Source organism: Heliangelus exortis, chromosome 23, assembly GCF_036169615.1.
Source record: "Heliangelus exortis chromosome 23, bHelExo1.hap1, whole genome shotgun sequence".
In the NCBI taxonomy this organism is placed as follows: domain Eukaryota; kingdom Metazoa; phylum Chordata; class Aves; order Apodiformes; family Trochilidae; genus Heliangelus; species Heliangelus exortis.
In genome coordinates this window covers 4294421-4316386 of record NC_092444.1, presented here as the reverse complement: position 1 = coordinate 4316386, position 21966 = coordinate 4294421, and the positions used below count along the sequence as shown (strand labels likewise).

The window sequence follows — 21966 nt, the reverse complement described above, 5'->3', positions numbered from 1 at the left end:
TGCCTTTCCTTTGGCCTTACAGCTCAAACCAGTGCTGCAACTCTCTCCTCCTGTTACTGCACCTCCTGCAAACACACTGGGTCACCAGTGACACCAGTGACACCACCATGGCTAGGGCCAGGTGTCACCAGCAGATGAGAACCATTCCCTCTCATCCCACATGGGACACTGGGGTTTTTAGAGCAAACTGCTCTCCTTTCCCACCCTCCCATTGCCTTGCTTCCAGGAGGGCCTGAACCAGGTGGGGAAGCACCCTGCTCTAGACTCTGGAAAGCCTTTTGGAGCACAGTTGTTATTTATAGGAACAGAAGCCTGGAGAGCAGTGAGAAAGAGGACACTGTGGGGTCAGAAGCTGTACAGCATCCTGGCTTCACCAGGGCTGGCAGGACACAGCCATGGGAAAGCTCCCTCCCAGGCCCCCCGGGATGTCACCACACAGCTTCTCATTACTCTTTTCACCCCTTGCACTCCCACCCCTGTGACACAGGCTTCGGATTTCCACCCCCCCCCAAACCCAGGCAGCAGTGAGTGGCAGCAGCTCGTGCAGGGGGGATCTGAGCTGCTGGATGGGGCCAAGCAGCTCTGTCTGCCCCTGGCAAGATGTCTGTGGCAGCTGGAGGGAAAGGAGGATGTTTCTCATCTGGTTTGCATTTCCACTGCAGGGGAAAGCTGTCAGCAGGAGTAGAGATTGGGAGGCCTAGGCTAGAAATTAACAGTGGGGAGAGGTGTCAATCAGTCTGTGCCTAAAAACCCCATGCCCTGGGCTGGGCTTGTCCCAGTGGTCTCCAACACCATCAGCACCTCTGCCCTGCTCTTTTTCTGGGAGTAGGGTGAAGCTGCAGCCCCAGCATAGCATCCACTCTGGGAATATGAAGATCCAAAGGACAACCTCCTGGGCCAGGACCTGGGCTGAAAACTGCTCTTTTTAGCTCACCTGTGGGGCTTTGAAGCTGGTTCTGGCTCCTCTGCTGATGTCCACAGCAGCAGGGTCAGCACAAAGTGACCTCCAGGTGGAAGTCTGTCCCTGCTCTGTGCAAATCAAAGCCTGGAGTGGCTGCCACCAGGCAGATGAGATCTGTACCCTGGCAGCTCCTTGCCCACCCCTGTGCAGGGCACATGGAGAATTCTGCCTCCACAGGAGCAGGGCCAGAGAAGGGAAATGTAGGGATGCAAAGAGGCAGGATCCAGTATTCAAGAAAACATCTTTATTGTACATGTTGGCTTCTATTGCTTGTATCCCCTCCCCAGTCCCATGTAGTGCAAAAAATTCAGAGAAACAGAGTTCCACATAAATAAGTCAGATACCTCACAGAGAAATCAAAGTGACAAGGGGTTGAGATGGAGGAGTCCAGGTCTGCTACCAGGAGGACCAAGTGAACCTCTCACCCCACGCTGGGGCAAGAGCTCCTGCCTGGCCTTGGTGTGTCACTGCAGAGTGACAAAGGGGTCCCTGGGTGAAACACATCAACACACACAGCCTGGAGGCCCCCCCTCAGGGATGCTCCCCAGCTGGAGAAAAGCCCAAGTGGGAAAAATATCACACAAAGAACATTTTGGGTGAGACACCACAAACTAAAACTGGCAGAGAAGCCACACACAGTTGACAGTTCTCCTCCCCTGAGGCAGGGGACTAAGCACAGACAGACAGACAGAGACACACATCCCCTCCAAGGCCTCCTGCCCAGCAAGGGATGTGCAGCACCAGAAGCAATTCCACCCTGGGACCTCCCAGGGCAGATGCTGACACCTCGTGTCCACACAGTGTGGGTCAGGGTGCTCTGGGCCCCCAGCAAGCTGCTGGGGAACTATTTTGCCCTTTCCTTCCTTCTTTCTCTTTTACAGGAAAGCAGTGAGCACCTGCATAGTTAGGACATCAGAGACACGAAAGGCTCTCTCCCTCCTCCTCCCCAGGGTTCTGCAAACAGGCTCAATGGTGATATTGCTTAGGACCCAAGTGGTAGGTGACAGGAGTCACACTGCCCCTTTCCATGGTCCTCAGGGAGCAGGACAGCATTGCTTACCATCTCTAAATATAAACTGCTAAAGATTGCCAGGGGGGCCAAGGGCACATGGAACAAAGACTCTCCTCAGCCTTCTACACTGCTCACTTCCTCTCTGGTTCTGTTTCCTCCCCTCTGTCAGACCAGCTGCTGAGCCACTGCTGTAACAACTCACTCCTTGCTGAAATCAGCCCTGTCTGCCCCTTCAGCAGCACCTCAGCATGTTGGGCCAGGGCTCAGCACCAGAACCTTTCACTTCTGACATGGCCATGGGGCTTTTAGACTGATCTGCCCTCAAAGAGAACCTGAGAGCCAGGGGCACCTTGATCCGAGTCCTGCAGAAGGCTGAAATCCTGGCATTGGTTAGAGGAATGGAAAGAAAAGGATTGAGACCTCAGCTCATGAGGAACAGAGCAGACATCACTGATTTCATTGTTACTTTGAGCAAACCAGACTGATGAAACCTGCTCAGGGCAGCCCTTCTGCCACACTCACCAAGAGGCAACCTGCATGGAGATGTGCAGGGTCCTCTGCTGAGCTGGGAGAGGCTGGGGCAGAGGTTTGGTAAGTGAGGGGAATGGAAAGGGTATTCAGAGTCTGTTCTAAAAGCCAAAAAGGCCTCCTAAGCCTGAGAAGCCCAGACTATCCTTGGGGAGAGGCCAGGGGGAGAAGTAGCCTGGATTTTCAGAAGCTGATGGCAATTTTAGGTGTCCAACATTAGGCACTGTAAGTGAGCTTGCAAAACATGCAGGCACCCATCCAGGAGAAATCAGATCACTGTAAAAATTGGCTTAAGTTGGGGAGTCCCTGTTACTCTCCTTTGACTCCAAAGGAAAAAAAAAAAAAAAAAAAAAAAAAAAGAAGAAATCTCAATCTCCTTGAAAATTTAGGCCAGCAAATGCCATCAGAAGTGAAATCTGAACTCTGTAAATGAGAAATGGGAAGGAGCAGGGGCAACAGGCTAGAGGAATTAGTTCAAAATAAACACTTAAACCATTATTTCCAGTGCTACATTTGAAAACTACTGAGGTACCAGTGGTTGAGTCATTCCTCTATAATGTGGAGAACAACTGATAATAGATCTCAGCACAAGGCTCTCACACACACCCTACAGTACATGCATTGCAAACACCACCCAGAGGCTCAATGGCACAGGTGGGTCCAGGACTGTCACTTACAGTACTAATTTATTCAACCTTTAGCTAATCAAAGTGATTGCTTAATTGCCAGGGAGTTGCTAATTGCAAATGGTCCCTTTTCTGGCTGTTTTCACTGTGCATACAGTATCTCACACACACATCTAGAGAGAATGTCTCCAGGACACAGTCATCATCTCATCAACAAATGAGAAAAGTAATTGCATCCCTTCTGCTCCTTGAAAAGCAGATGGGATGGGGAATACCAGGGTAGTGTGAAAACTAAAGGGATACGAAGTCATTAAAAATTAAAAGTTAGTGTTCAAACAAACAAACAAAAAGGCAAAAAATTAACACCCCAGAAAAAGTAATGCCAGGCAATCCTCTTCATTTAGAAGGCTGGACTGTTCTTGCTTATGCACCTTTCCATTAACCCAGAATCTGCTTTGCAGAGAGGGGAACAGCAAACAGGATGATCCATTCCCAGAGAGCAGGCAGCTGCAGAGTCACTGGAATCTGGGACAGCAGTGGCTTGGATGCACCCGAGGTCACCCAGTGCTCAGCTGGGATCCCAGTGCCAGAGGTGGGGTCAGCCAGGTAGGGAAATGCTGCAGGAGGGTTCCGGGTGCTGCTTCCATCCAGTTTTGTCTCCAAACTTCACCTCTTCCAGGCCCTGTCCCTTAAGCTGGGCTTCTTTTGTTTGTGTGTTTTAAGGCATCAATCAGACACCAGTGAGAACCAGAGGGTGGCCTCAGAGTCTTTAACAGTGCACAAAAGGTTTGGTCAGAAGTTTGGCTACAGTGACATTCAGAGGAGTGGTCTGACATTCAGCCCTGTCCTGGGGAGGAGTGCAGTCCAGCTCTGCCACCCCTCCCCTGGCCTCCTGGAAGCCTCCAAGGCTGGCTGTGCTCAGATGTGTGGCACCAGATGGATCACATGAATCCAAGAAGCAGCAATGGTTGAAAGTTTCCCCTCCCCAAAGAAAATACACGGCCTTTGGGGGAGGGGTGAGATGGGTCTGAAGGGAGCAGAGGGCACCCCCTCTCCTCACCCTCCAGAAGGAGGGTGCTGACCCAGGAAGCACATTTCTAACTGCTGTGGTCGTGCTGATCCCATGTGTGCACCAAGTGTGGGGATGGCTTTGGGGGTGTGGGGGTGTGGGGGGTGTCACAGAAGTGCTGGGGCTCAAGGCAACAACCAAACCCCTTCCTCCTCCTCCTCCTCCTCCTCCAGCGAGCGGCTGCCCCGCGGGGAGGGCCAGGCTGGGTCTGCACTCCCCCTGCCACCCCTGTCCCCTTCAGGTGAGGTAGGTCCTGAGTCTTTGTCAAAGGCTCGTTGAAGACACTGAGAGGGTGGGTGAGGAAGGGGGTGGGAAGTTGAGGAGTTCCAGCACAGCCACCCCCACGCTGCTGCGCCGGGTGAACATGCAGGAGGCTGCCACCCACTTGTTGGTCCGGGGGTTGTACTTCTCAATGGAGTTGAGGCTGGAGCTCCCATCGTTGCCACCCACTGCATACAGCCACCCATCCATGGCCACGAGGTCGTGGGTGCTCCTGGAACAACCATGAAGAGACCACAGGAGGGGGTGTGTGTGTGTGAAGCTCAAAAATGGCACTATGTGGGGTGCAGGGCAGCTCAGAGTTCTGCCACCCACAAAAGGGAGTGCTCAGCCTCACAAATACCCAGTGAAAATTAATTACTGGGCAGAGTGCAGTACAGAGCATCAGATCTTCCCCCGCACTCTGGCACCCTCCACCCACTGGAGAAATGCCTCCTCTAAGCAATCCCCAGGAGCCTAGAAATCCTTGGACTTCAAGCCTTAAATCCTCCAGCAGCCAAGAAGATCTCCAGAGTGCCCTCAGCCAGCTCTACCTCTTTATGGCCATGCAGACTGAGAAGAAACCCCCTGCAGAAAAGCCCTAAAGCAGGAGGTCCCTGCTCTTCCCTCCAGGCACAGCAGCACCATCCCTCCCCCCGCAGCCCCCCACCTCCTCTCCAAGCAAGGCAAAGCTCTCCAGAAGCTTCCCTGGGAGCAGGGGGCAGGGGCAGAGCTCATTTACCTGCGGATGTTCATGGGTGCCACGCTCTCCCACGTGTTGGTTTTGGGGTTGTAACGCTCAACAGAGTTAAGGCAACTGGTCCCATCGTTGCCACCAGCCACGTAGAGCATCCCCTCCAGCACAGCCACCCCTGCGCTGCTCCGGCGGCTCAGCATGTTGGCAATGGGGCTCCAGGTGTTGACCTGAGAATTGCCAAAGGTTGGGCATGAGCCAGATGTGCAAATTTGGTTTGGTTTGGTTGGTTTTTTTCCACATCAGTTCTGCTCTAACCTGACATAGAAAGGGATCTGTGAGTCTGGATTGCCAGGAAGCTGAACATGAGCCAGCAGTGTGCCCAGGTGGCCAAGAAGGCCAATGGCATCCTGGGCTGGCTCAGGAACAGCGTGGCCAGCAGGTCCAGGGAAGGGATTCTGCCCCTGTGCTCAGCCCTGGGGAGGCCACAGCTTGAGTCCTGTGTCCAGTTCTGGGCCCCTCAGCTCAGGAAGGAGATTGAGGTGCTGGAGCAGGTCCAGAGAAGAGCAAGGAGGCTGTGAAGGGATCCAGCACAAGTCCTGTGAGGAAGGGCTGAGGGAGCTGGGGGTGTTGAGGCTGGAGAAGAGGAGGCTCAGGGGAGACCTCATCACTCTCTCCAACTCCCTGAAAGGAGGTTGGAGCCAGGGGGGGCTCGGGCTCTGGTCCCAGGCAGCTCTCAGCAAGACAAGAGGGCATGGGCTTAAGCTCTGCCAGGGGAGGGTTAAGTTGGAGATTAGGAAGAAATTCTTTCCAGAGAGGGTGCTCAGGCATTGGAATGGGCTGCCCAGGGAGGGGGTGGATTCTCTGCCTCTGGAGGTTTTTAAGAAGGGACTGAATGTGGCACTCAGTGCCATGGGCTCAGGGCTCAAGGGTTGGACTTGATGATCTCAGAGGTCCTTTCCAACCTGGCTGATTCTGTGATTCTACAGCAGTCCTCCCCCAGAAAGACTTTTGGGGGCACCCAGTTCTTTTCCATCAACTCACCTGCAGGAAGAGCTGCAGACACTTTTGTCAGGAACTGAGCTTTGGCTCATTCTGCTCTGGATTGCACCCTGGACACTCAGCCCCTGCATAAGAGCTGGGGAGAGGCTTGATCCCCACTCCATCTCACAGCCACACACGGTGGCTCAAGTCTGCAAGGTGTCAGGCAGGTCTGAGCTGCACAGGACACACCTTCTGCTCCATGGCCACTGCAAGACTTTGCTGGGAAGTGGCCACACCTTAAGCTTCAGCAGCAGTTTGCTCAGAGACTCTGTGTGTGTAGCTGGTGGCTGATTCACCATCCCTGGAGGGATTTAAAAGCTATGGAGATGTGGTGCTCAGGAATATGGTTTAACACTGGACTTGGCAGAGCTGGGTTAATGGCTGGATTTGATGATCTTAAAAAGTCTTTTCCAACCAGGAAAATTCTGTAAGAGGTGATCTCCCACTGTCTCCTAAGTTCTCTAGCAACTTCTAGTGGCCCTCAGCTTTCTGCAGGGCCCTTTCAGGAAAGGAAAAGGGTTCCCAAGCATGTTGTTCTCTCTTGTATTTACCTGGGGCTCATACTTCTCTACTGTGGCTAAGTGGGATGAGCTGTCATATCCCCCAACAGCATAGAGGTTCCCTTCTGCAAAGACAGACACAGATGCCCAGGAGTTAGCTCAGGAGCACGACCCCAGTCCCAGCACCACCTCCCACAACTCTTGTGTCCCCATACAGCTGTCCCCCTCCACAGGCAGCCAAGCTCCTCTCAGCCTGGCTGCCCCAGCCAGGATGCTCCAAATATTTCATTCCCTGGTGAAATATTCATCAGGCAATTTCTCTGCCACACTGCAAGCTTCCCAAAGAGCTCGTTTGCCTGCTGCTTCTTGACCTCCTCCTTATGGGAGCTGCAAGCTCTCCCCACCAGAGCAATGGGTTATTTTTAGCAGTGGAATGCCAGTAAAAGCCATGGCAAGCAGAGTCTGAGCTGGTGATGGAGGGAAGGGAACCTCTGAGTCAGCACAGAGAACTGAAACCAGAGAACAGGGCAGGGGAGAGGGACCACAGGACATGGCACAGCAGTTCCTGGGATCTGGGGAGCATCCCTAGGGAGGTCCAGCACCTGCTAAGGGTGGGAACTGGTACCTGCACTAACCCCATGGCTGCACAGCAGTTCCTGGGATCTGGGGAGCATCCCTAGGGAAGTCCAGCACCTGCTAAGGGTGGGGACTGGTACCTGCACTAACCCCATGGCTGCACAGCAGTTCCTGGGATGTGGGGAGCATCCCTAAGGAAGTCCAGCACCTGCTAAGAGTGGGGACTGGTACCTGCATTAACCCCATGGCTGCACTAATCACTGACCAGTTCTCCTGCTGCATCCTCCTTACAGACTGAGCTCCTAAGGGGACTTAGGAGACATTACAGCATTCCACCTGATGTGACACCCCTGGCAGAGGTAGTTTTGACCCCACACTACTGCTGGGATAACCAATAAAATGACTGCCCTGCTTTCATAATGAAGGACTAATAATGTTGCTCCTTCCTTTCCAGGGACAGGTGATCAGCTGCAGCAAGCCCTCTTGTTCCAAAGCAGAAGAGGCCCAAAAGAGCTGAGGAACAAGCTGTGCATCCCCTCAGGAGCTGCCTCCAGAACGAGATAAAACCCAAGGGAGGTCAAGGAGGAGAAGGGAGGAAGGGGAATGCATGAGGATGAGCGAAACAGGACTGCCGGACGGGGAATCCGGGATGAAGGGGCACAAACTAAAACAGAATCCAAAAAAACCAAGCAGCAAGAAGAAATGGAAGATATGGTCAGGACAGAGGTCAGACAGGTCCTCAGGCCACCACCCACCTAAGGTTGCCACCCGGACGTAGCGTCTCCTGGTGCTCATGGCAGCGATGGAGGTCCAGGTGCCGGTCAGAGGGTCGTACCGCTCCGCGCTGCAGCAGGCAGGGACACAGGGACATAAGGGGTGACACTGGCAAAGCCCAGGCCAAAACTCTTTGACACACAGAGGCCCTCGGAGGGCAGCTCCCAAGGAGGCTTGGGAACGGACAGGGAAAATGGAGGGAAGGAGTGAGAAAAGCTGGGTGCTGTTGAGGCAGAGGGTTAATGAAACGGTTTGGCCGCTGAAAAAAAACTTTGCCCAGGCCAAAGGCAGCGGCCCTGGGGGCTCCTCAGGCACACTGTGCCAAGGACAGTGCATGCAGGAGCAGTGGAGGAGCCTCTAGCAAGGCAATCCCCTACCTGTTGAGGCACGAGGCCCCATCGTACCCCCCAGCAGCGTAGAGAAGGCCGTGAAGTGCTGCTACACCCAGGCAGCTCCTCCTGGTGCCCATGGACACCTCAGGTTGCCAGCAGTTGGTGACAGGATCATAGGACTCCACTGTGGCCAAATCAGAGGTCCCATCATAGCTGTAAGGGGAAAAAGGGAGAACATGTAAAAGGTGGAAAGCCTGCAATGCTACTTCTACAGCTCTGGAGTCAACCAGAAGCCTTGGGTCCTGTTCACCAACCCTCCCTCTCCCCCCTGCCCAGCTTTTTGAAGGCAAAGGGCACCAGAGCAGCTGCTGAAAGTGCAGAGCCCTCAGCTGAGCTCTTCTGGGGGCTGCAGTGACAGCAGCAGGTCCTGAGGTGGGCTGGGGAGGCAGCAGGCTCTGACCATCAGCCTACACATCAGGTGAAGGCAACTGGGAGGACACAAGACATCACCACCACCAGAGCTAGAAAACTGCCTGCTGGCAGCTTCAGGGGCATTCTGAGGTAATTCTGAGTTGCTACTCTTGCAGTTAGTACCCCAGGGACTAGGACCCCAGGATTGCTTCACCCTAGGAGGCTCTGCTGGACATCTCAAGGTGGCTTTGTGTGCTCTCACCAATGGCTCTGCCAAAGGGACCCCCCCATCTCTACCAAAGGAACCCCCCCAGCTCTGCTGAAGGGATCCCCCCCATCTCTACCAAACAAACCCTCACAGCTCTGCCAAAGGAACCTCCTCAGTTCTGCCAAAGGGATCCCCACATCTCTACCAAAGGAGTCCCCCCGAGCTCTGTCAAAGGGAACCCCCCAGCTCTGCAGAACAGATCCCCCCCAGTTCTGCAGAAGGGATCCCCCCATCTCTACCAGAGGGAAACCCCCACCTCTACCAAAGGGATCCTCCCATCTCTACCAAAGGAATCCCCCACAGCTCTGCCAAAAGAGCCCCCACAGCTCTGCTGAAGGGATCCCCCCAAGTTCTGCCAAAGGAACCCCCAAGCTCTGCCAAAGGGATCCCTGCCAGCTCTGTCAAAGGAACCCCCCCCAGCTCTGCCAAAGGGATCCCCCCAGCTCTGCCAAAGGGATCCTCCTGAGCTCTGCCAAAGGAACCCCCCCAGCTCTGCCAAAGGAACCCCCCCATCTCTGCAGAAAGAACCCCCCCCATCTCTACCAAGGGAACCCCCCCAGCTCTACCAAAGCCCCACATTTCTACCAAAGGGATCCCCACATCTCTGCCAAAGGGACCCCCCCATCTCTACCAAAGCCCCCCCATGTCCCCGTGCATGCCCCTGCCCTCCTTACCCTCCCACAGCATACAGTTTGTTCCCGATGGCCGCCACTCCCACCCTGGCCCTGCGGGTTGACATGGAGGCCACCATGTGCCACCGGTCCGTCCGGGTGTCGTAGGCTTCACAGTCCCCGTGGATGGCAAACAGGCTGCCCCCACCTGCACAGGGGATGGCAAAGAGAGAGCAAAGGACAGCCCCAGGCCCTGGGAAGGGGGTGACACCCAGGGGAGGAGGTGACAGGACCTTACCCACGGCAAAGAGCACAGTGCTGGCCCCCTCGCAGCGCCGCGGCCTCATCCGGCTGTTGCTGAGGACCCCTCTCTGCTCTGGCATCAGGTGGTACTTGAGGGCTTCAATCAGAAGGTCCTTGCACTCTGAGTGATGCCTCACCAGCAGCTCCGTGTCCACGTTGCTCATGAGGAAATCCCTGCTCAGCAGGGGCAGCCGCACGCACTTCATGAGCTGAGAGGGCAGGGATCAGTCATTCCATGGATTTTTCCCTCAGAAAATCTCCCCAGAAAACCCCCAAGGACCCTGGTGAGGCTGACTCCACCTGGAGATGTCATCCTGCTCCCTTGGCAGGACAATCAGCTGGTGACAAAGGCCACCAAAGCACATGGAACAATGCAGCTTTTATGTCCTCCCAAGTAACAAGCAGCAGGACAAGGGCAAGTGGGCTCAGGTTGTGCTGGGGGAGGTTTGGATTAGGTATTAGGAGAAGTTTCTTCATGGAAAGGGTTGTCAAGCACTGGAAGAGGCTGCCCAGAGCAGTGGTGGGGTCACCATCCCTGGAGGGGTTTCAAACCCATGTGGATGTGGTGCTGAGGGACATGTTTGGCCTTGGCAGCACTGCATTAACACTTGGAGTTGCTGGAGACAAAAGCATGAGTTAAAATAAGTCCTTGCTCAAATTTTTGTTTGAGGATGCAGGTGAAAGCTCAGAAAGGCTGCAGGCAGGGCTGACCTCTCCTCCTGCCCCCATCTTCCCAGAGCTCCAAGTGCCCAAACTGCCAGGAGCATCCCCCTTGGATCTGCCAATAGTTTGGACTTCACCCTCTGAGACTGAACCTTCCCAGCAACACACTCATCTCTGCCTGGGCTGGAAATGGTGTGGCAGGGACCTCCAGTCATCCTGCAGCTTCCTTCAGCCACGTACCCACCCAGCCCAGGCCCTCAGAGCTGGTAGATCCAGGTCACCTCCCCCAGCAGACTCACCCTGGGGACATGCTGTCTTCTGCTGTCCACATCATGCCTGACCCAGCTGAGCACAGCCCGGTACACCTCCTCCTCTGATGGCACATTGAGGCTGTCACTAGAAATGAGGTCCAGCACCTACAGAGCAGGGTGGGAAGGACAAGTGTTGGTTGGTATGGTTTGGGAGGTGAGGAGACACACACACACACATATGCAGGAAACTGGCCCAGCACAACAGCAATGTCAGAGGGAGAGCCCCTGCCTCCTGGAGATGCTGGTGGTGGTGTCAAGCTACTCTCACTGGGTTGTAGAAGGATCCAAAGAGCAACTGGGTCCCCAGAATCAGGCAGGTGCAGCTGTGCCTCCCCTCTCCTTGCAGCTCTGCCCTCAATCCTCCTCCTTGTCTCATTCTCCTCCTCCTGTGTCTGAGGCTACTGCACTGCCTGATGCTTCCAGCCCACACCAAGGAGAGCAGGCAGATGACTCTGCTTGCTCACAGCCCTTCAATATTTCATGGGACAGAGTCAGGTGCCCCGGCTGTTCCCAGCACCTTCACTTCACCTGCCAAGGATGATGGAGCTGCAGGAAGTGGAGATGCATATCCACGCACCCCACTGCCCTGAGAAGGAGGGAAGGGCAGTGTCTGTGTCCTGGTGAGGGGCCACAGAGGGTAGGATGATGCAGAGCAAGGTTGGGAATGCCTGCTGGCCACCCTGCAGGCAGTGAGGAGCCAAGGGCCAGCCATGCATCACATGAAGAGCAGCAGAAAACATTAGCTGAGCTCTGACCAGGGCAGCCAGGACTTATTCCTTGGCCTGTGCTCCTCAAGAGATGTTCAAGAGGTGTCTGACAAATACCAGGGATTTTCCTCCATCCTACCCTCCCACCATCTCTACTCAGCTTGCTCTCTCACAGCACTTTTCCCATGTGTTGTTTCTCCACTGGACAGAGAGGACCCAAGCAGAGGATCTGGGTCCATTCCCCTGCCCAACCCTCTCCCCTCAGCACAGGTTCTTGACAGGTTTCTCCCAGGACAGACCAGGACAAAGCTTTGCTGCTCCCATCCTGTCACACTCCCACCAGGAGGACCTCACCTGTTTAAGAGGCAGCAACATGAACTCCTCTGTCTTGGACACCTCCACGAAGTGCTGGAGGACATATTTGTGTGCAGATTTGAGGAGGTCACTGCAGGAGTGTGTGTCAGCAAAGCCCCGGATCCCCAGGCAGTTGGATGGGTCGAGCTGGCTGAGCAGGAACTTGCAGCAAGCATCCCGCACACCATTGAGCTGAAGCAGGCTGGCAGCAGGAAGAAGTGTCTGGCAGTGGGAAAGAATTTGGGAGGGGGGGGAAAGAGAGTTTCCAGGGCAAGGAAACCATTTTCACCCTCAGCTCACTGCAAGTCAGTCACAGAACAGGCTGATGGAGCACCCATGGGTGCAGAAGGACATAGAGGACAACGCATTCTTTGCTTCCAAGAGGGCTGAGCTACAGAAGGGCTGAGAAGGACACCCATAACACCCATAACTCCCCACAGGGCCAGGAAATGGCAGCAGAATGGCAGATGCTCAGGACTAGGCCTGGCCATGGCATAGCACTTGGAGGAGGTGACCTCCCTACCCACTGCTAGTTGCAGGTCCCATCACAGAACAGCAGCAGAAGGTGCTGAGCAGAGGCAGAGAGGAGCCCCCAGGAGGTAAGTCTGGTACAGAATGGTTTTGTGGACAAGAGGGATTTTTTTGGGGTGGGAAGCTCCTACCTGCACGTTCCCCTCTCCAACCACAATCTCAGCTGTGTAAGCATATTGCACCAGCTGCTCCAGGGCCTGGGGGTCAATGTCATGCAGTGTCACGTGGGTCTGGCGGCTCTCACTCATCTCATCTGTGACAACAGACACGAGACATGACCAAAGTCCCACAGCAGGATTGTTTCCCATCCATGGAACAAGCTGCACCCACCCCCACAGCCCAGCAAGGCCTCCCATCTGCCTCTTAATGTGGGGAATAATTGAATCCCAGACTGGTTTGGGTTGGAAGAGACCTAAAAGACCATGGAGCTCCAACCCCCTGCCATGGGCAGGGACACCTCCCACCAGCCCAGGTTGCTCCAAGCCCCATCCAACCTTCAACACCCCCAGGGATGGGGCAGCCACAGCTTCTGGGGGCACCCTGGGCCAGGGGCTCACCACCCTGACAGCCAAGAATTTCTTCCTAATGTTTGACCTCAATTTCCCCTCTCCCATTTTAAAGCCATTTCCCAGTGTCCTATCACAAGAACCCACTCTAAGGCCTGGGTCCCTGCCTCAGGAGGGGCATTAAGAATCCTGGACAGGGGCCTACAGGCAAAGGGCTTCAGGGGAGGAAGGCAAATGAGGAACAGTGCTGCAGAGAGAGGAGATCCAGGCATCACAGCTCCACAGGGCAGGACAGTGAGAATTGGCAGGACAGAAAAAGGAGGGGGGGGCTGCAGGGAGAGAGAAGGTTTGGGGAGCAGGGTGATGGGGAGGAGGAGCAGCTACTTGCTTGTGAACATGGCGTGGAAGTACGGGCTGCACGACGCCAGCACCACCTTGTGGGCTTTGATCTCCTTGGTGCCCACATGGAGCACGATGTCACAGAGCAGCCCACGCTGCCTCATGCGGTTCATGCAGACGAAGGCATCGTGATAGTGCCTCTTGGAGTTGTGGGAGATGCTGTGGCCATCACGGTTGAGGAGCTGCACACCCCCTTCCATGGCTGCAGGTGGTGGGTGGGGGGCTGTCCCTTCTCAGAGACACTGACAGGAGAGGAAAAGCAAAGCATTACCCAGGCAGCAATTGTTCCAGTCCCAGGACACCCCCTAGGACACCCACCACTGCTTAAAGACTCCACACAAGATCAGCAAACATAATCCTGCTCATAAACCATGACAGGGAGGAGACAGCCCCTGGAGAACACAAGTGATGCAAAGTGATGCTGAGACTCCTCTGCTCTGATGCTCACTGCTTCCCAGCTGTGCTCCTCTCCAGGCTGGTACATCTGCCTTCAGAAGGGTACTGCCCTCCAACATACACACTCACACTGATTTCCCTCTCCAAATCCATCTAGCAAATCACATTCCCATGCTCATTTCCTTCACCAGGGCCTGCCAGTCCTGCATTGATCAAACACAGCTTAACCAGACCACTAGAGACAGCCAACATGACAACCCTGATTAGCCTAAGCCAAAAATAACCAGGGAATCCTGGATCCTAAAAGGCAAGAGTGATGTTCTGCACCACAGCTCTTCACGTGCTGGCTGTTCCCTTCCAGAAGAACCCAGGAGATTTCAAATCCATGTGCCTGCCTTCAGAAGTTGAACTCAGAGAGCTGCTGGCTTTCCTGTGCCCACACAATCCAGGGGGGGGGATAAGGCAGGGGACAAAGGCAACTGAAGCACAGAGCCCTACAGTCCCAGTACAGGATGCTCCAGACCTGGGATTCATCTCTTCCTGCCCATTTTATATTTCAGGCCTTTCTTTGGACAGAGGCTGAGGATTCCCAGTGGCCAGGTAGGAAACAGGATCCTGAGCCCCACTTCCCTCCAGCATCCTCTCTCCAGACACATCCAACCTCACCACAGCCCCAAACAGCCCTGCTCCAGCACCAGCCTAGCAGAGCTCCTAAATCTCCCTGAAGCAGCCCCAGCTGAGACCCTGCCCCATCCTTTAGGGGGTAACAATGAGCTCCAGGGGGGTTTGGTTGGAGCGGGCTGAGAGGAGGGACAGACAGACAGACAGCCAAGAGCAGAGATGCTGATGGGGCAGCTTGGACCTGATACAGAACTCAGTCTGCACACACACACACCACTGAGCATGGAGCAGGATGGTTCTTCCACACAATCTAGGACAGCCCAGGGAAGCAGCAGGAGAATCAACTCAATCAAACAACAAAACCCCCAAAATTACCTCCTCAGGAGATACAGCCATTTATTTTCCTCTTTCCGTGCTGTCTGCATTTAGGCTGTTCAAAAGGCTCTCTCCCTGCCAGCAGCACCCAAAGAAAAGGTGGGGGAGTGAAGAGAGAATGACTGAGCAGCAGGAGGAAGAAAGGGGAGGGAGCAGGAAAAAAAAAAGGCAGCTTGAAGGAAGGGGAAACAAAAAAAAAGCCTGTGAGCTGCACTCGTGTGCCTGCCCCCGCATCCCTGCGGCGAGAGGATCCCCTCTGCCTCTCTGTTCCTCACAACACCTACACATCTCCAGCAGTGCTGAGCCTAAAAATAGAAACCCACCATGCTGTGCCTGCTCAGCCACGAATGCAGCCTTCTATTCCTTCTGAAATAGCAGTTGTACCACGTACTAGAGTCTGGGGGAGGAAGAAAAAAAAAAAATATATGAATAAACATCTTTCCTGAGCAGGAGAGAAGCCTGCAATGCCCTCTTCTATTTGCATCATCCTGAGTGAGATGAGGTTCCTTGTGTCCCTGTCAGCAGGAAAGACTCATGAGTACAAGGCAAGGATACAAGCTGATGCTTTCCAGCAATGAGGGGAGGATGCCTCTGTGCCCTTGATGGGGAAGAAGGACCCCTGAGTCTGCTGGCCTTCTCCTCCCACACCCCTCAGCTGGGGTTTCTGGAAAGATTCAACATCCCTAGGACACCCTCAGCACATTAATCCACATGTGTGGACACTGCTGGATGAGAGGTGCCCACACAGAGGTGGTTTATAATTATCAGCACCTCTACCAGGGTTCAAGAGCTCTTTTCCCAGGCCTGGTGTTGCAGCAGAGGGCAGACAGTGCTTTCTCACCTTTACTTCCCTCCTTAGCTGCCAGCCTGGGGGGTTTCCTGATCTGCTCTGATTTATCTTTTTAATACACTGCTGAGCATCCTTCTCCCCATCAGCATTTAAGTCCTGCCCCAGCTCTAACAGAGAGCACTCACCCCTCCTGGGTGCTGGAAAAAGGATGGAAGCTCCCAGCTCTGCAGTGGTGGGAGAACAAGAGAGGACAATTCAGGACAGGACAGAAGAGCAGGGAGAAGATGGAACCACTTGCCTGGTCCCATCTTGCATGGGATCAGAGGGCACAGCAGCCTGAAGGTTGAGGTGCTGGCATCACAGTCTTCAAACCCATTCCCAAAGAGGGTTGGGAGCATTGGGGTCTCTTCCCAACCCTGCAAACTCAGGGCAAGGACAAATGCAGAAAGTGACAAGGGTGACACTATCTCTCCTTGCCATGATTCCCACGGCCAAGAGGTTGAGCCCAGCTATTGTTCATTCCCCTCTCCACCCACACCCCCTGGAAATGAAGGTCTGTGTGTGCTGCTAAGATATAATTAATGAGGACCAGAGCCTGGACCACGAGAGACAGTAAAGCAGTGTCCAGAACCCCAGTGGGGGGAAGGAAACACAAGCCCACTTCTGTGGAGCATGCAGCAGCATGGATGCACGTGTTACACGTCAGCTGTAATGGATGCAGGGGCTGACTTGTAATAACTCTTGGATTATGAAAAAAAAAAAAATTAAAAAAAAAAAAGGAGGCATTTGTTTGGCTCCTATGCGACAGAGTGTGGCCATGCATAACAGCTCTGTTAATTAATGCAAATGATCCCTACCCAAAGGGAGGTCTGTTCTCTTTGCACAAAACCCCCATATTTTGCTGAGAATGAAAAGAAGCGTGCTGAGCAATAAGCAGGGAACTGAGTATCCTCCAGGGAAAAGTTCAGAGCCTGCCCTTTCCCCAGGAAGGCTCTGGAGAATGGCTTTTTGTTGACAGCTGGGATGGAGATTTGGTGTCTGCCAGGCTAGCTAGGAGACCATAAAAACACATCCTGTACAGCTGGACAGATGTTGGGGACCAAGGAGCTTGACATTGGAGACACAGACAGGAACTTCTGCTTCTAAATCCATCTCCATCTCCCCTACACCAGATATCAAAATTCTTAGTTTTAATCCCACTGAGAGGTGTCACAGGCCATCAATTGATCCTAAGCAGCCTCCTGCAATTGTATATCCCAAATTCTTGCTTCTTGAACAGGGCTTGGCGCTGTCCATTAGAAAATACATTGCATTCCTACCTTTCCTGCTCCCTTCCCCACAATAAATATCATCAAAGAGGACTGGAAATAATAAATATATAAATATAAATATATATAAATATATACCCAGGACCCAGATGCAAAGCAGGCACCCAAATTGGGCAACTGTCCCCAGCAGGCCCTGTCACATTAGCATCACTGATACTGGCAGAAAATTCTCTCCTCCTCAGTACAACACTTGGGGGCTCAGGCCCTTCTCAGCCCTTGTAACACTTTACCTGCACCCAGGGAATTCAGGCAGACACAGGCAGTGTGCAGCAGCTCACATTCAGACTTTTTAATAAAAGGTTAATTGCCTGTTCAGCCCAGAAGAGCCAGGAGTTGTCAGGAAGCAGAGGGACCTTAATAGTGCAGGCCCAGCAAGTGAACCTGATGCTCTGACCTGCAGGTCCTGTCACAGCTCAAGTGACAGCTGATTTACAGCTGCACATACCCAGAGGTCAGGGCTGCAAATATTGATGGAAATGAGACTCAACACACAACTGGGATGAGCTGCAAGGAGAGATGAGGAGCACACACTTCAGCCCCAAGCACTCCTCTCCATCTCCTCTCTCTTCTGCTCCTGCTGCCCCTGCCCACGTCTGCCTTCCCTTCCCCAAGCCCCCCTGCTGCAGGTGGGAAGGTGAGGAGCACTCAGCTCCTGAAATCAGTGGAATTAATCTGCTCTGAGCCAGCCTCAAGGCAGCACAGGGCACGGCAGCTGAGTCTGCAAGACTGAGAATCCCCAGTGCTCAGCAGGGTTCGGGTTGGTTTTTGTGTTGTTTTTTGTTTTTTTTATTAGATATATAATGAATTAGGCACAACTGACACGCACTGAATCCTCCTGTCTAGACATCTGCAGAGAAGTGACAAGCTGCCAGAGAGGATGTGGAGCCTCAGCAAGGGGATGGGGAAGATAGAAGGGAGGGGGGAAAAGCTGCCCAGAGTCGCCAGCTCTCCAGCACAGCCCCAGTGCTGACTTCAGGCAAGGAGGGCTCTCAGCACATTGTCCAAGTAAGTGCCTTTCACCAGCTCAGTGGGTTGTAATCAACCAGCTCTGGTGAACACAGAAGGCTGGGGGTCTTCTCTAATTAAAGCCTCTCCCCATTAATTGTGGGGAGTTTTGTTTGGAAACTCAGCTCAGAGTTGCTCTGTTAGCCCAGCTCGGTCCTTTAGCTGGGAGGGAGCACAAGGCAGAGAGACCCTCAATACCTGCCCAGGGACATTCCCATATCCAGAAGGGATAAAGGGTATCCAGGCTGCTGAGCACCTACCCGGGTACACAGCCTTCTCCCTCCTCATTGCACAAGCAGCAATTCTTCCTGCAGACATCTCCAAATTCAGCTTTCACCTTCAGCATTTGGCACGCAGGGGATGACAGCAGTTCCAAGCAGGACTCCGTGGTTGAGGGATTTAGAGGCATCTGTGCTAACATTTTGGGTCATTTGGTTGTAAGGGTCAGGGCCTGAACAGGCTTGGTACTGTTGAATCCCCATGTTAGGGAGAAAGGAAAAATGGAAAGCAGCTGATATTTTGAGATGCTCAGCAAAATGTGCAGCTCTCCAGCTGCACTGGGATTAGGCAGCAGCTCCAGTAGTGCAGCACAAAGCACACCAAAATCTAAGCAAAAGGAGCCCTTTGCCTCTCCAATGGACTGCAAATGTGGGTCATGTCCTAATTCCCCCCCCTCCCACCATCCCCCAGCAGCTGCAGGAGAGGAGCTGCTGCTGCATCCAGTGCTGTTTTATGGCCCAGGCAGTGTCAAACCTCCACACAGAGGCATCAAGCAAGCTGCCCCTCCAGCCAGCAGTGACAGTTCCCATCTTCAGCTGCATTATCCATCACTGTGGTATTCCTGAGCTCCCTCTAACGTCCTCTGTGACAGGCCTGCCTGTCCCTAACTCATTTTTCAGACAGGTAAACAGGCAAGAGGAGAGTGCTTGGGGCACTGAAGGCAGCCTGCATCAGAGGATTTTAATATTTCTGTCTCCTAGACTTGCTCAGGAGCCTCTTGCCTGCAACATCCTTGGCCAGCAGCTACTCAGAGAGGGCTCCTGCCCTTTACCTGTCCTCCATGCAAGGTGCTGGTGTCTTGAGCAGGTGGCAGTGGGCCAGTTCAGAGCAGGTGGCTACTGCTCAGCAATGCCCTGACATCAGCCACGAGGGATGAACCTGGTTGAGACCCAGTATGAGCTCCTGCAGGGCTTCCAAAGGGAAAGCTGACTCCGTGCAGGAGGTTAGGAAAGAAGGAAAAAAGTACTGGGACCTCCTGGCTGCAAGTGGATCTGTCACAGACAGCTAAGCCAGAGGACAATGCTGCTACTGATGCCCTGTGCTCATGAGTGACTCCCTGAACCAGGAGGTGACCAGCTGCCTCATCCCTTTTGTAAAGACTTGGCACATTTATGGAGAGTTTACAAAGCCTCCTGCCAGCCTCAGTCATAGCATGGCTTGGCAAGGCAGATGTACCAGACCACGTAAGCAGATCTGCATTTCCTCTGCTGAACAAGCTCAGTGCTTCACACTGTGCAGCAGTGGGAGCCTTTTTTTGGAGCCAGGGAACAATTAAGAGAATTCCCTCACATCTTCTTGCAGGCAGCAGCACATGAAAACCGAGCTATGAGGAGCATGTGACATAATGGCCTTGAGTTTGCTGGTATGCTGGGGGCCTGCCAAGGCCAGCAGGTCCCAAACCCTGGGAATTTCAGCTGAAGGACCTTGAATTCCTGTCCCTGAGGAGTCACATCCTTTAGAGGAGGCAGTGTGGTTTGCAGCCAGTTCTAGCAACCCAAGCAGAAAGGGTTTGGAGGCAAGATTCCAACTCCAGAGAAAATCCAGAAGCCAGCACTGAGACTCCAGCCCGGCTGTTTGATTTGTGAGCTGCTGAGCCCAAAATTCAGCAAAGCAAGACCAGAACAGTCTCCTCAGCACATATCCAGTCTTCAGAGCATGTCTGCCCTGATTTTTCACATCCCATTTTATCTACAGAGACCCAGCTGGGTGCTGATGGGAGTGGAATGGCCAGCAGACAGGCTGGCAGAGCAGACAGGTCATTGCCACCCTCACCAAGCTGACCTCAACTGACAGAAAGCATAAGGGACCATCCCAGCAACCCAAGATGCTAAAGGGAAAATCCATTTGGATCCTAGGCTCTCAAGCCAAGACAGCAGGTGACTGATATGCCTGCCAGCTCCTGGCCTGCTCTCTGCAGGGATTCACAAGTCAGTTCTCAAGAAGAAAACTCAGATCTTTGCACCCAAGATGTCCAAGAGTCTTACTCCCTGCCATGCTGAATGAAGTACTTCCAGCAGATGCTCCTGGGTCAGGAGAGGAACTTGGGGTGCAGAGGGGAGAGGTTTCAAGGAGGTGATTGTTTGGTTATAGTGACTGTAACCAAAACTGTTAAAAGTCACTCAATAGTGAACTTCTTACAAACAGGAACATCCTGGTGCAAAATGCTAATCCACAGACATCCCAAATCTGTTGTGGAGGACCCATTCCTCCTTCCATTTTTAAATGCAGCTGTGCCTCCAGCTCATCCATCCTGCAAAGGGGCAGCAGCTCTCTGGGGCTCATTTCAGCTGTGCCCAGCCCTGGGGGCCACAAGTCACCTCCATCAGGTGAGGTTGCCAGGATCAAACCCCCCCAGATACCCACACGCTGCTGAATCACTCCAGAACCAACCTTCCTCCTTCTGCTCTCCAGCAACCAAGAGCACCCCAAGACAGTGCTCAGCAGCCACTGAACTCAAAGGGGTTTCCTTTACAGAGACCCCACAAAACCAGGGCCACCACTTCTGCAGTTTTCTGCCTTGGCACCAAAGTCCCCCGAGTCGGTGGCCAGGGACTGACACGCAGAGAGCAGTGACAGCCACCAGACTGCTGCATTTCTTCCTTGCTGTAAAGAAGCCAAGGTCCCAGGGCCAGCACTCTTCAGAAGGGATTATTTATTTGCTCAGCCACCAGAACCAAACCATCCTGCTGCTCCCCAGGACCACCCCCACGAACAGGGATGTTGCAGATGGAGATGCTCCCTTGAGGAGAGCCCCCTGCCCTAATGGTCACTGCAGAGGCCAGAAAAAAACCCAGAAAAACAAAAACTCCCTGCCTCATGCTTTCTCATCCCTCCAAGTTTCCAGAAAATCCACGGAAACGTTTCTCCTATTGCCCTTCAGCTCCCCACCATCCAACGAGTCCCAACAGCCTCATGTGCCTGCGCCGAGGGTCAGCAAAGCCACCGGGGGCACAAACCCCCGCAGCTCCTCCCGGGGCCCCAGCACCTCGCTGGGCTCCAAGCTGCAGCTTTTTCCTTTACCAAGGACTTGGCAGAGGACTCAGAAAAGAGCCCACGTTGAGCACCGGGACGCTGCCGACCTCCGGAGCTCCGGTCGAGGTACCGAGAGATGGAGCCGATGGGGAACGGCTCCGGTTCTCCCCCAGCCGTGATGGGGTGGACCCCACCGGGCAAACTTGCTCTCCGAGGGGGGACGGGAGTGATGGGGAGCGAAGAGGAGCTCCTCGGGGGGGTCCCATGCACCCCGATAACCTCCCTGTCCCCCCCCTGCCCCCTCCGCCGCCGGGCCCGGGGCGGTGCCGCGGGGTTCGGGTGCCCTCGGGGTCCGGGTGCCCGGTTCTGCTGCCGCGGGTAGCAAGAGGGGTGTGGGCAGCGGCAGGGCCGTGCCCCGGCGGTACTCACGGTTCCGGCTCAGCCCGGCCCGCGGGATGCTACGGGGAACCGCGATGCCCGAACCGGTGCCGCCGGCCCCGCGGCGTGGAAACAGGGCAGGTGCAGGGGAGCGGCTCCTCCTTGGCTGGCGGCGGGACGGAACCAGGGATGGGGTGGCCCCGGGGCTGCGGTTTCCTCCCTTCACCCGGAATAACCCCGGCCGGGTTCGGTTCGGTTAAATCCCGCTGTCACTCACCGGGTGCGGGGCCCCGTCCTGCGGGGTTTGGGGGGGGGAATGAGTGGGTGGGGAGGGGGCGGGCTGGGGTAGCCCCACGGCCCGGCCGCCGGAGCCGGGGTGGGGG

The 21966-nt window shown here is 54.4% G+C and overlaps 1 protein-coding gene across 7 annotated transcripts; it reads right to left on the bottom strand.

Annotated features, from left to right (window-relative positions):
* Positions 1 to 1183: 1183 nt before the first annotated feature.
* Positions 1184 to 21917, bottom strand: KLHL17 (kelch like family member 17). 7 transcript variants are annotated; one of them, XM_071767178.1, is made up of 13 exons: positions 18214 to 21901; positions 15154 to 15227; positions 13428 to 13680; positions 12665 to 12786; positions 12003 to 12224; positions 10930 to 11046; positions 9963 to 10176; positions 9728 to 9872; positions 8420 to 8587; positions 8024 to 8112; positions 6744 to 6817; positions 5197 to 5378; positions 1184 to 4689 (listed from the first exon to the last, which is right to left on the bottom strand). In XM_071767178.1, exons 3-13 carry the CDS (start codon positions 13636 to 13638, stop codon positions 4461 to 4463), a joined length of 1773 nt encoding a protein of 590 aa, XP_071623279.1. In that variant the 5' UTR covers positions 13639 to 13680; positions 15154 to 15227; positions 18214 to 21901; the 3' UTR covers positions 1184 to 4460. The 7 variants fall into 7 exon arrangements, with proteins under 7 accessions (XP_071623279.1, XP_071623276.1, XP_071623273.1 ...); XM_071767175.1 differs by having other exon boundaries at positions 9728 to 10176; positions 21861 to 21917; XM_071767172.1 differs by having other exon boundaries at positions 9728 to 10176; positions 18214 to 21902.
* Positions 21918 to 21966: the final 49 nt, after the last annotated feature.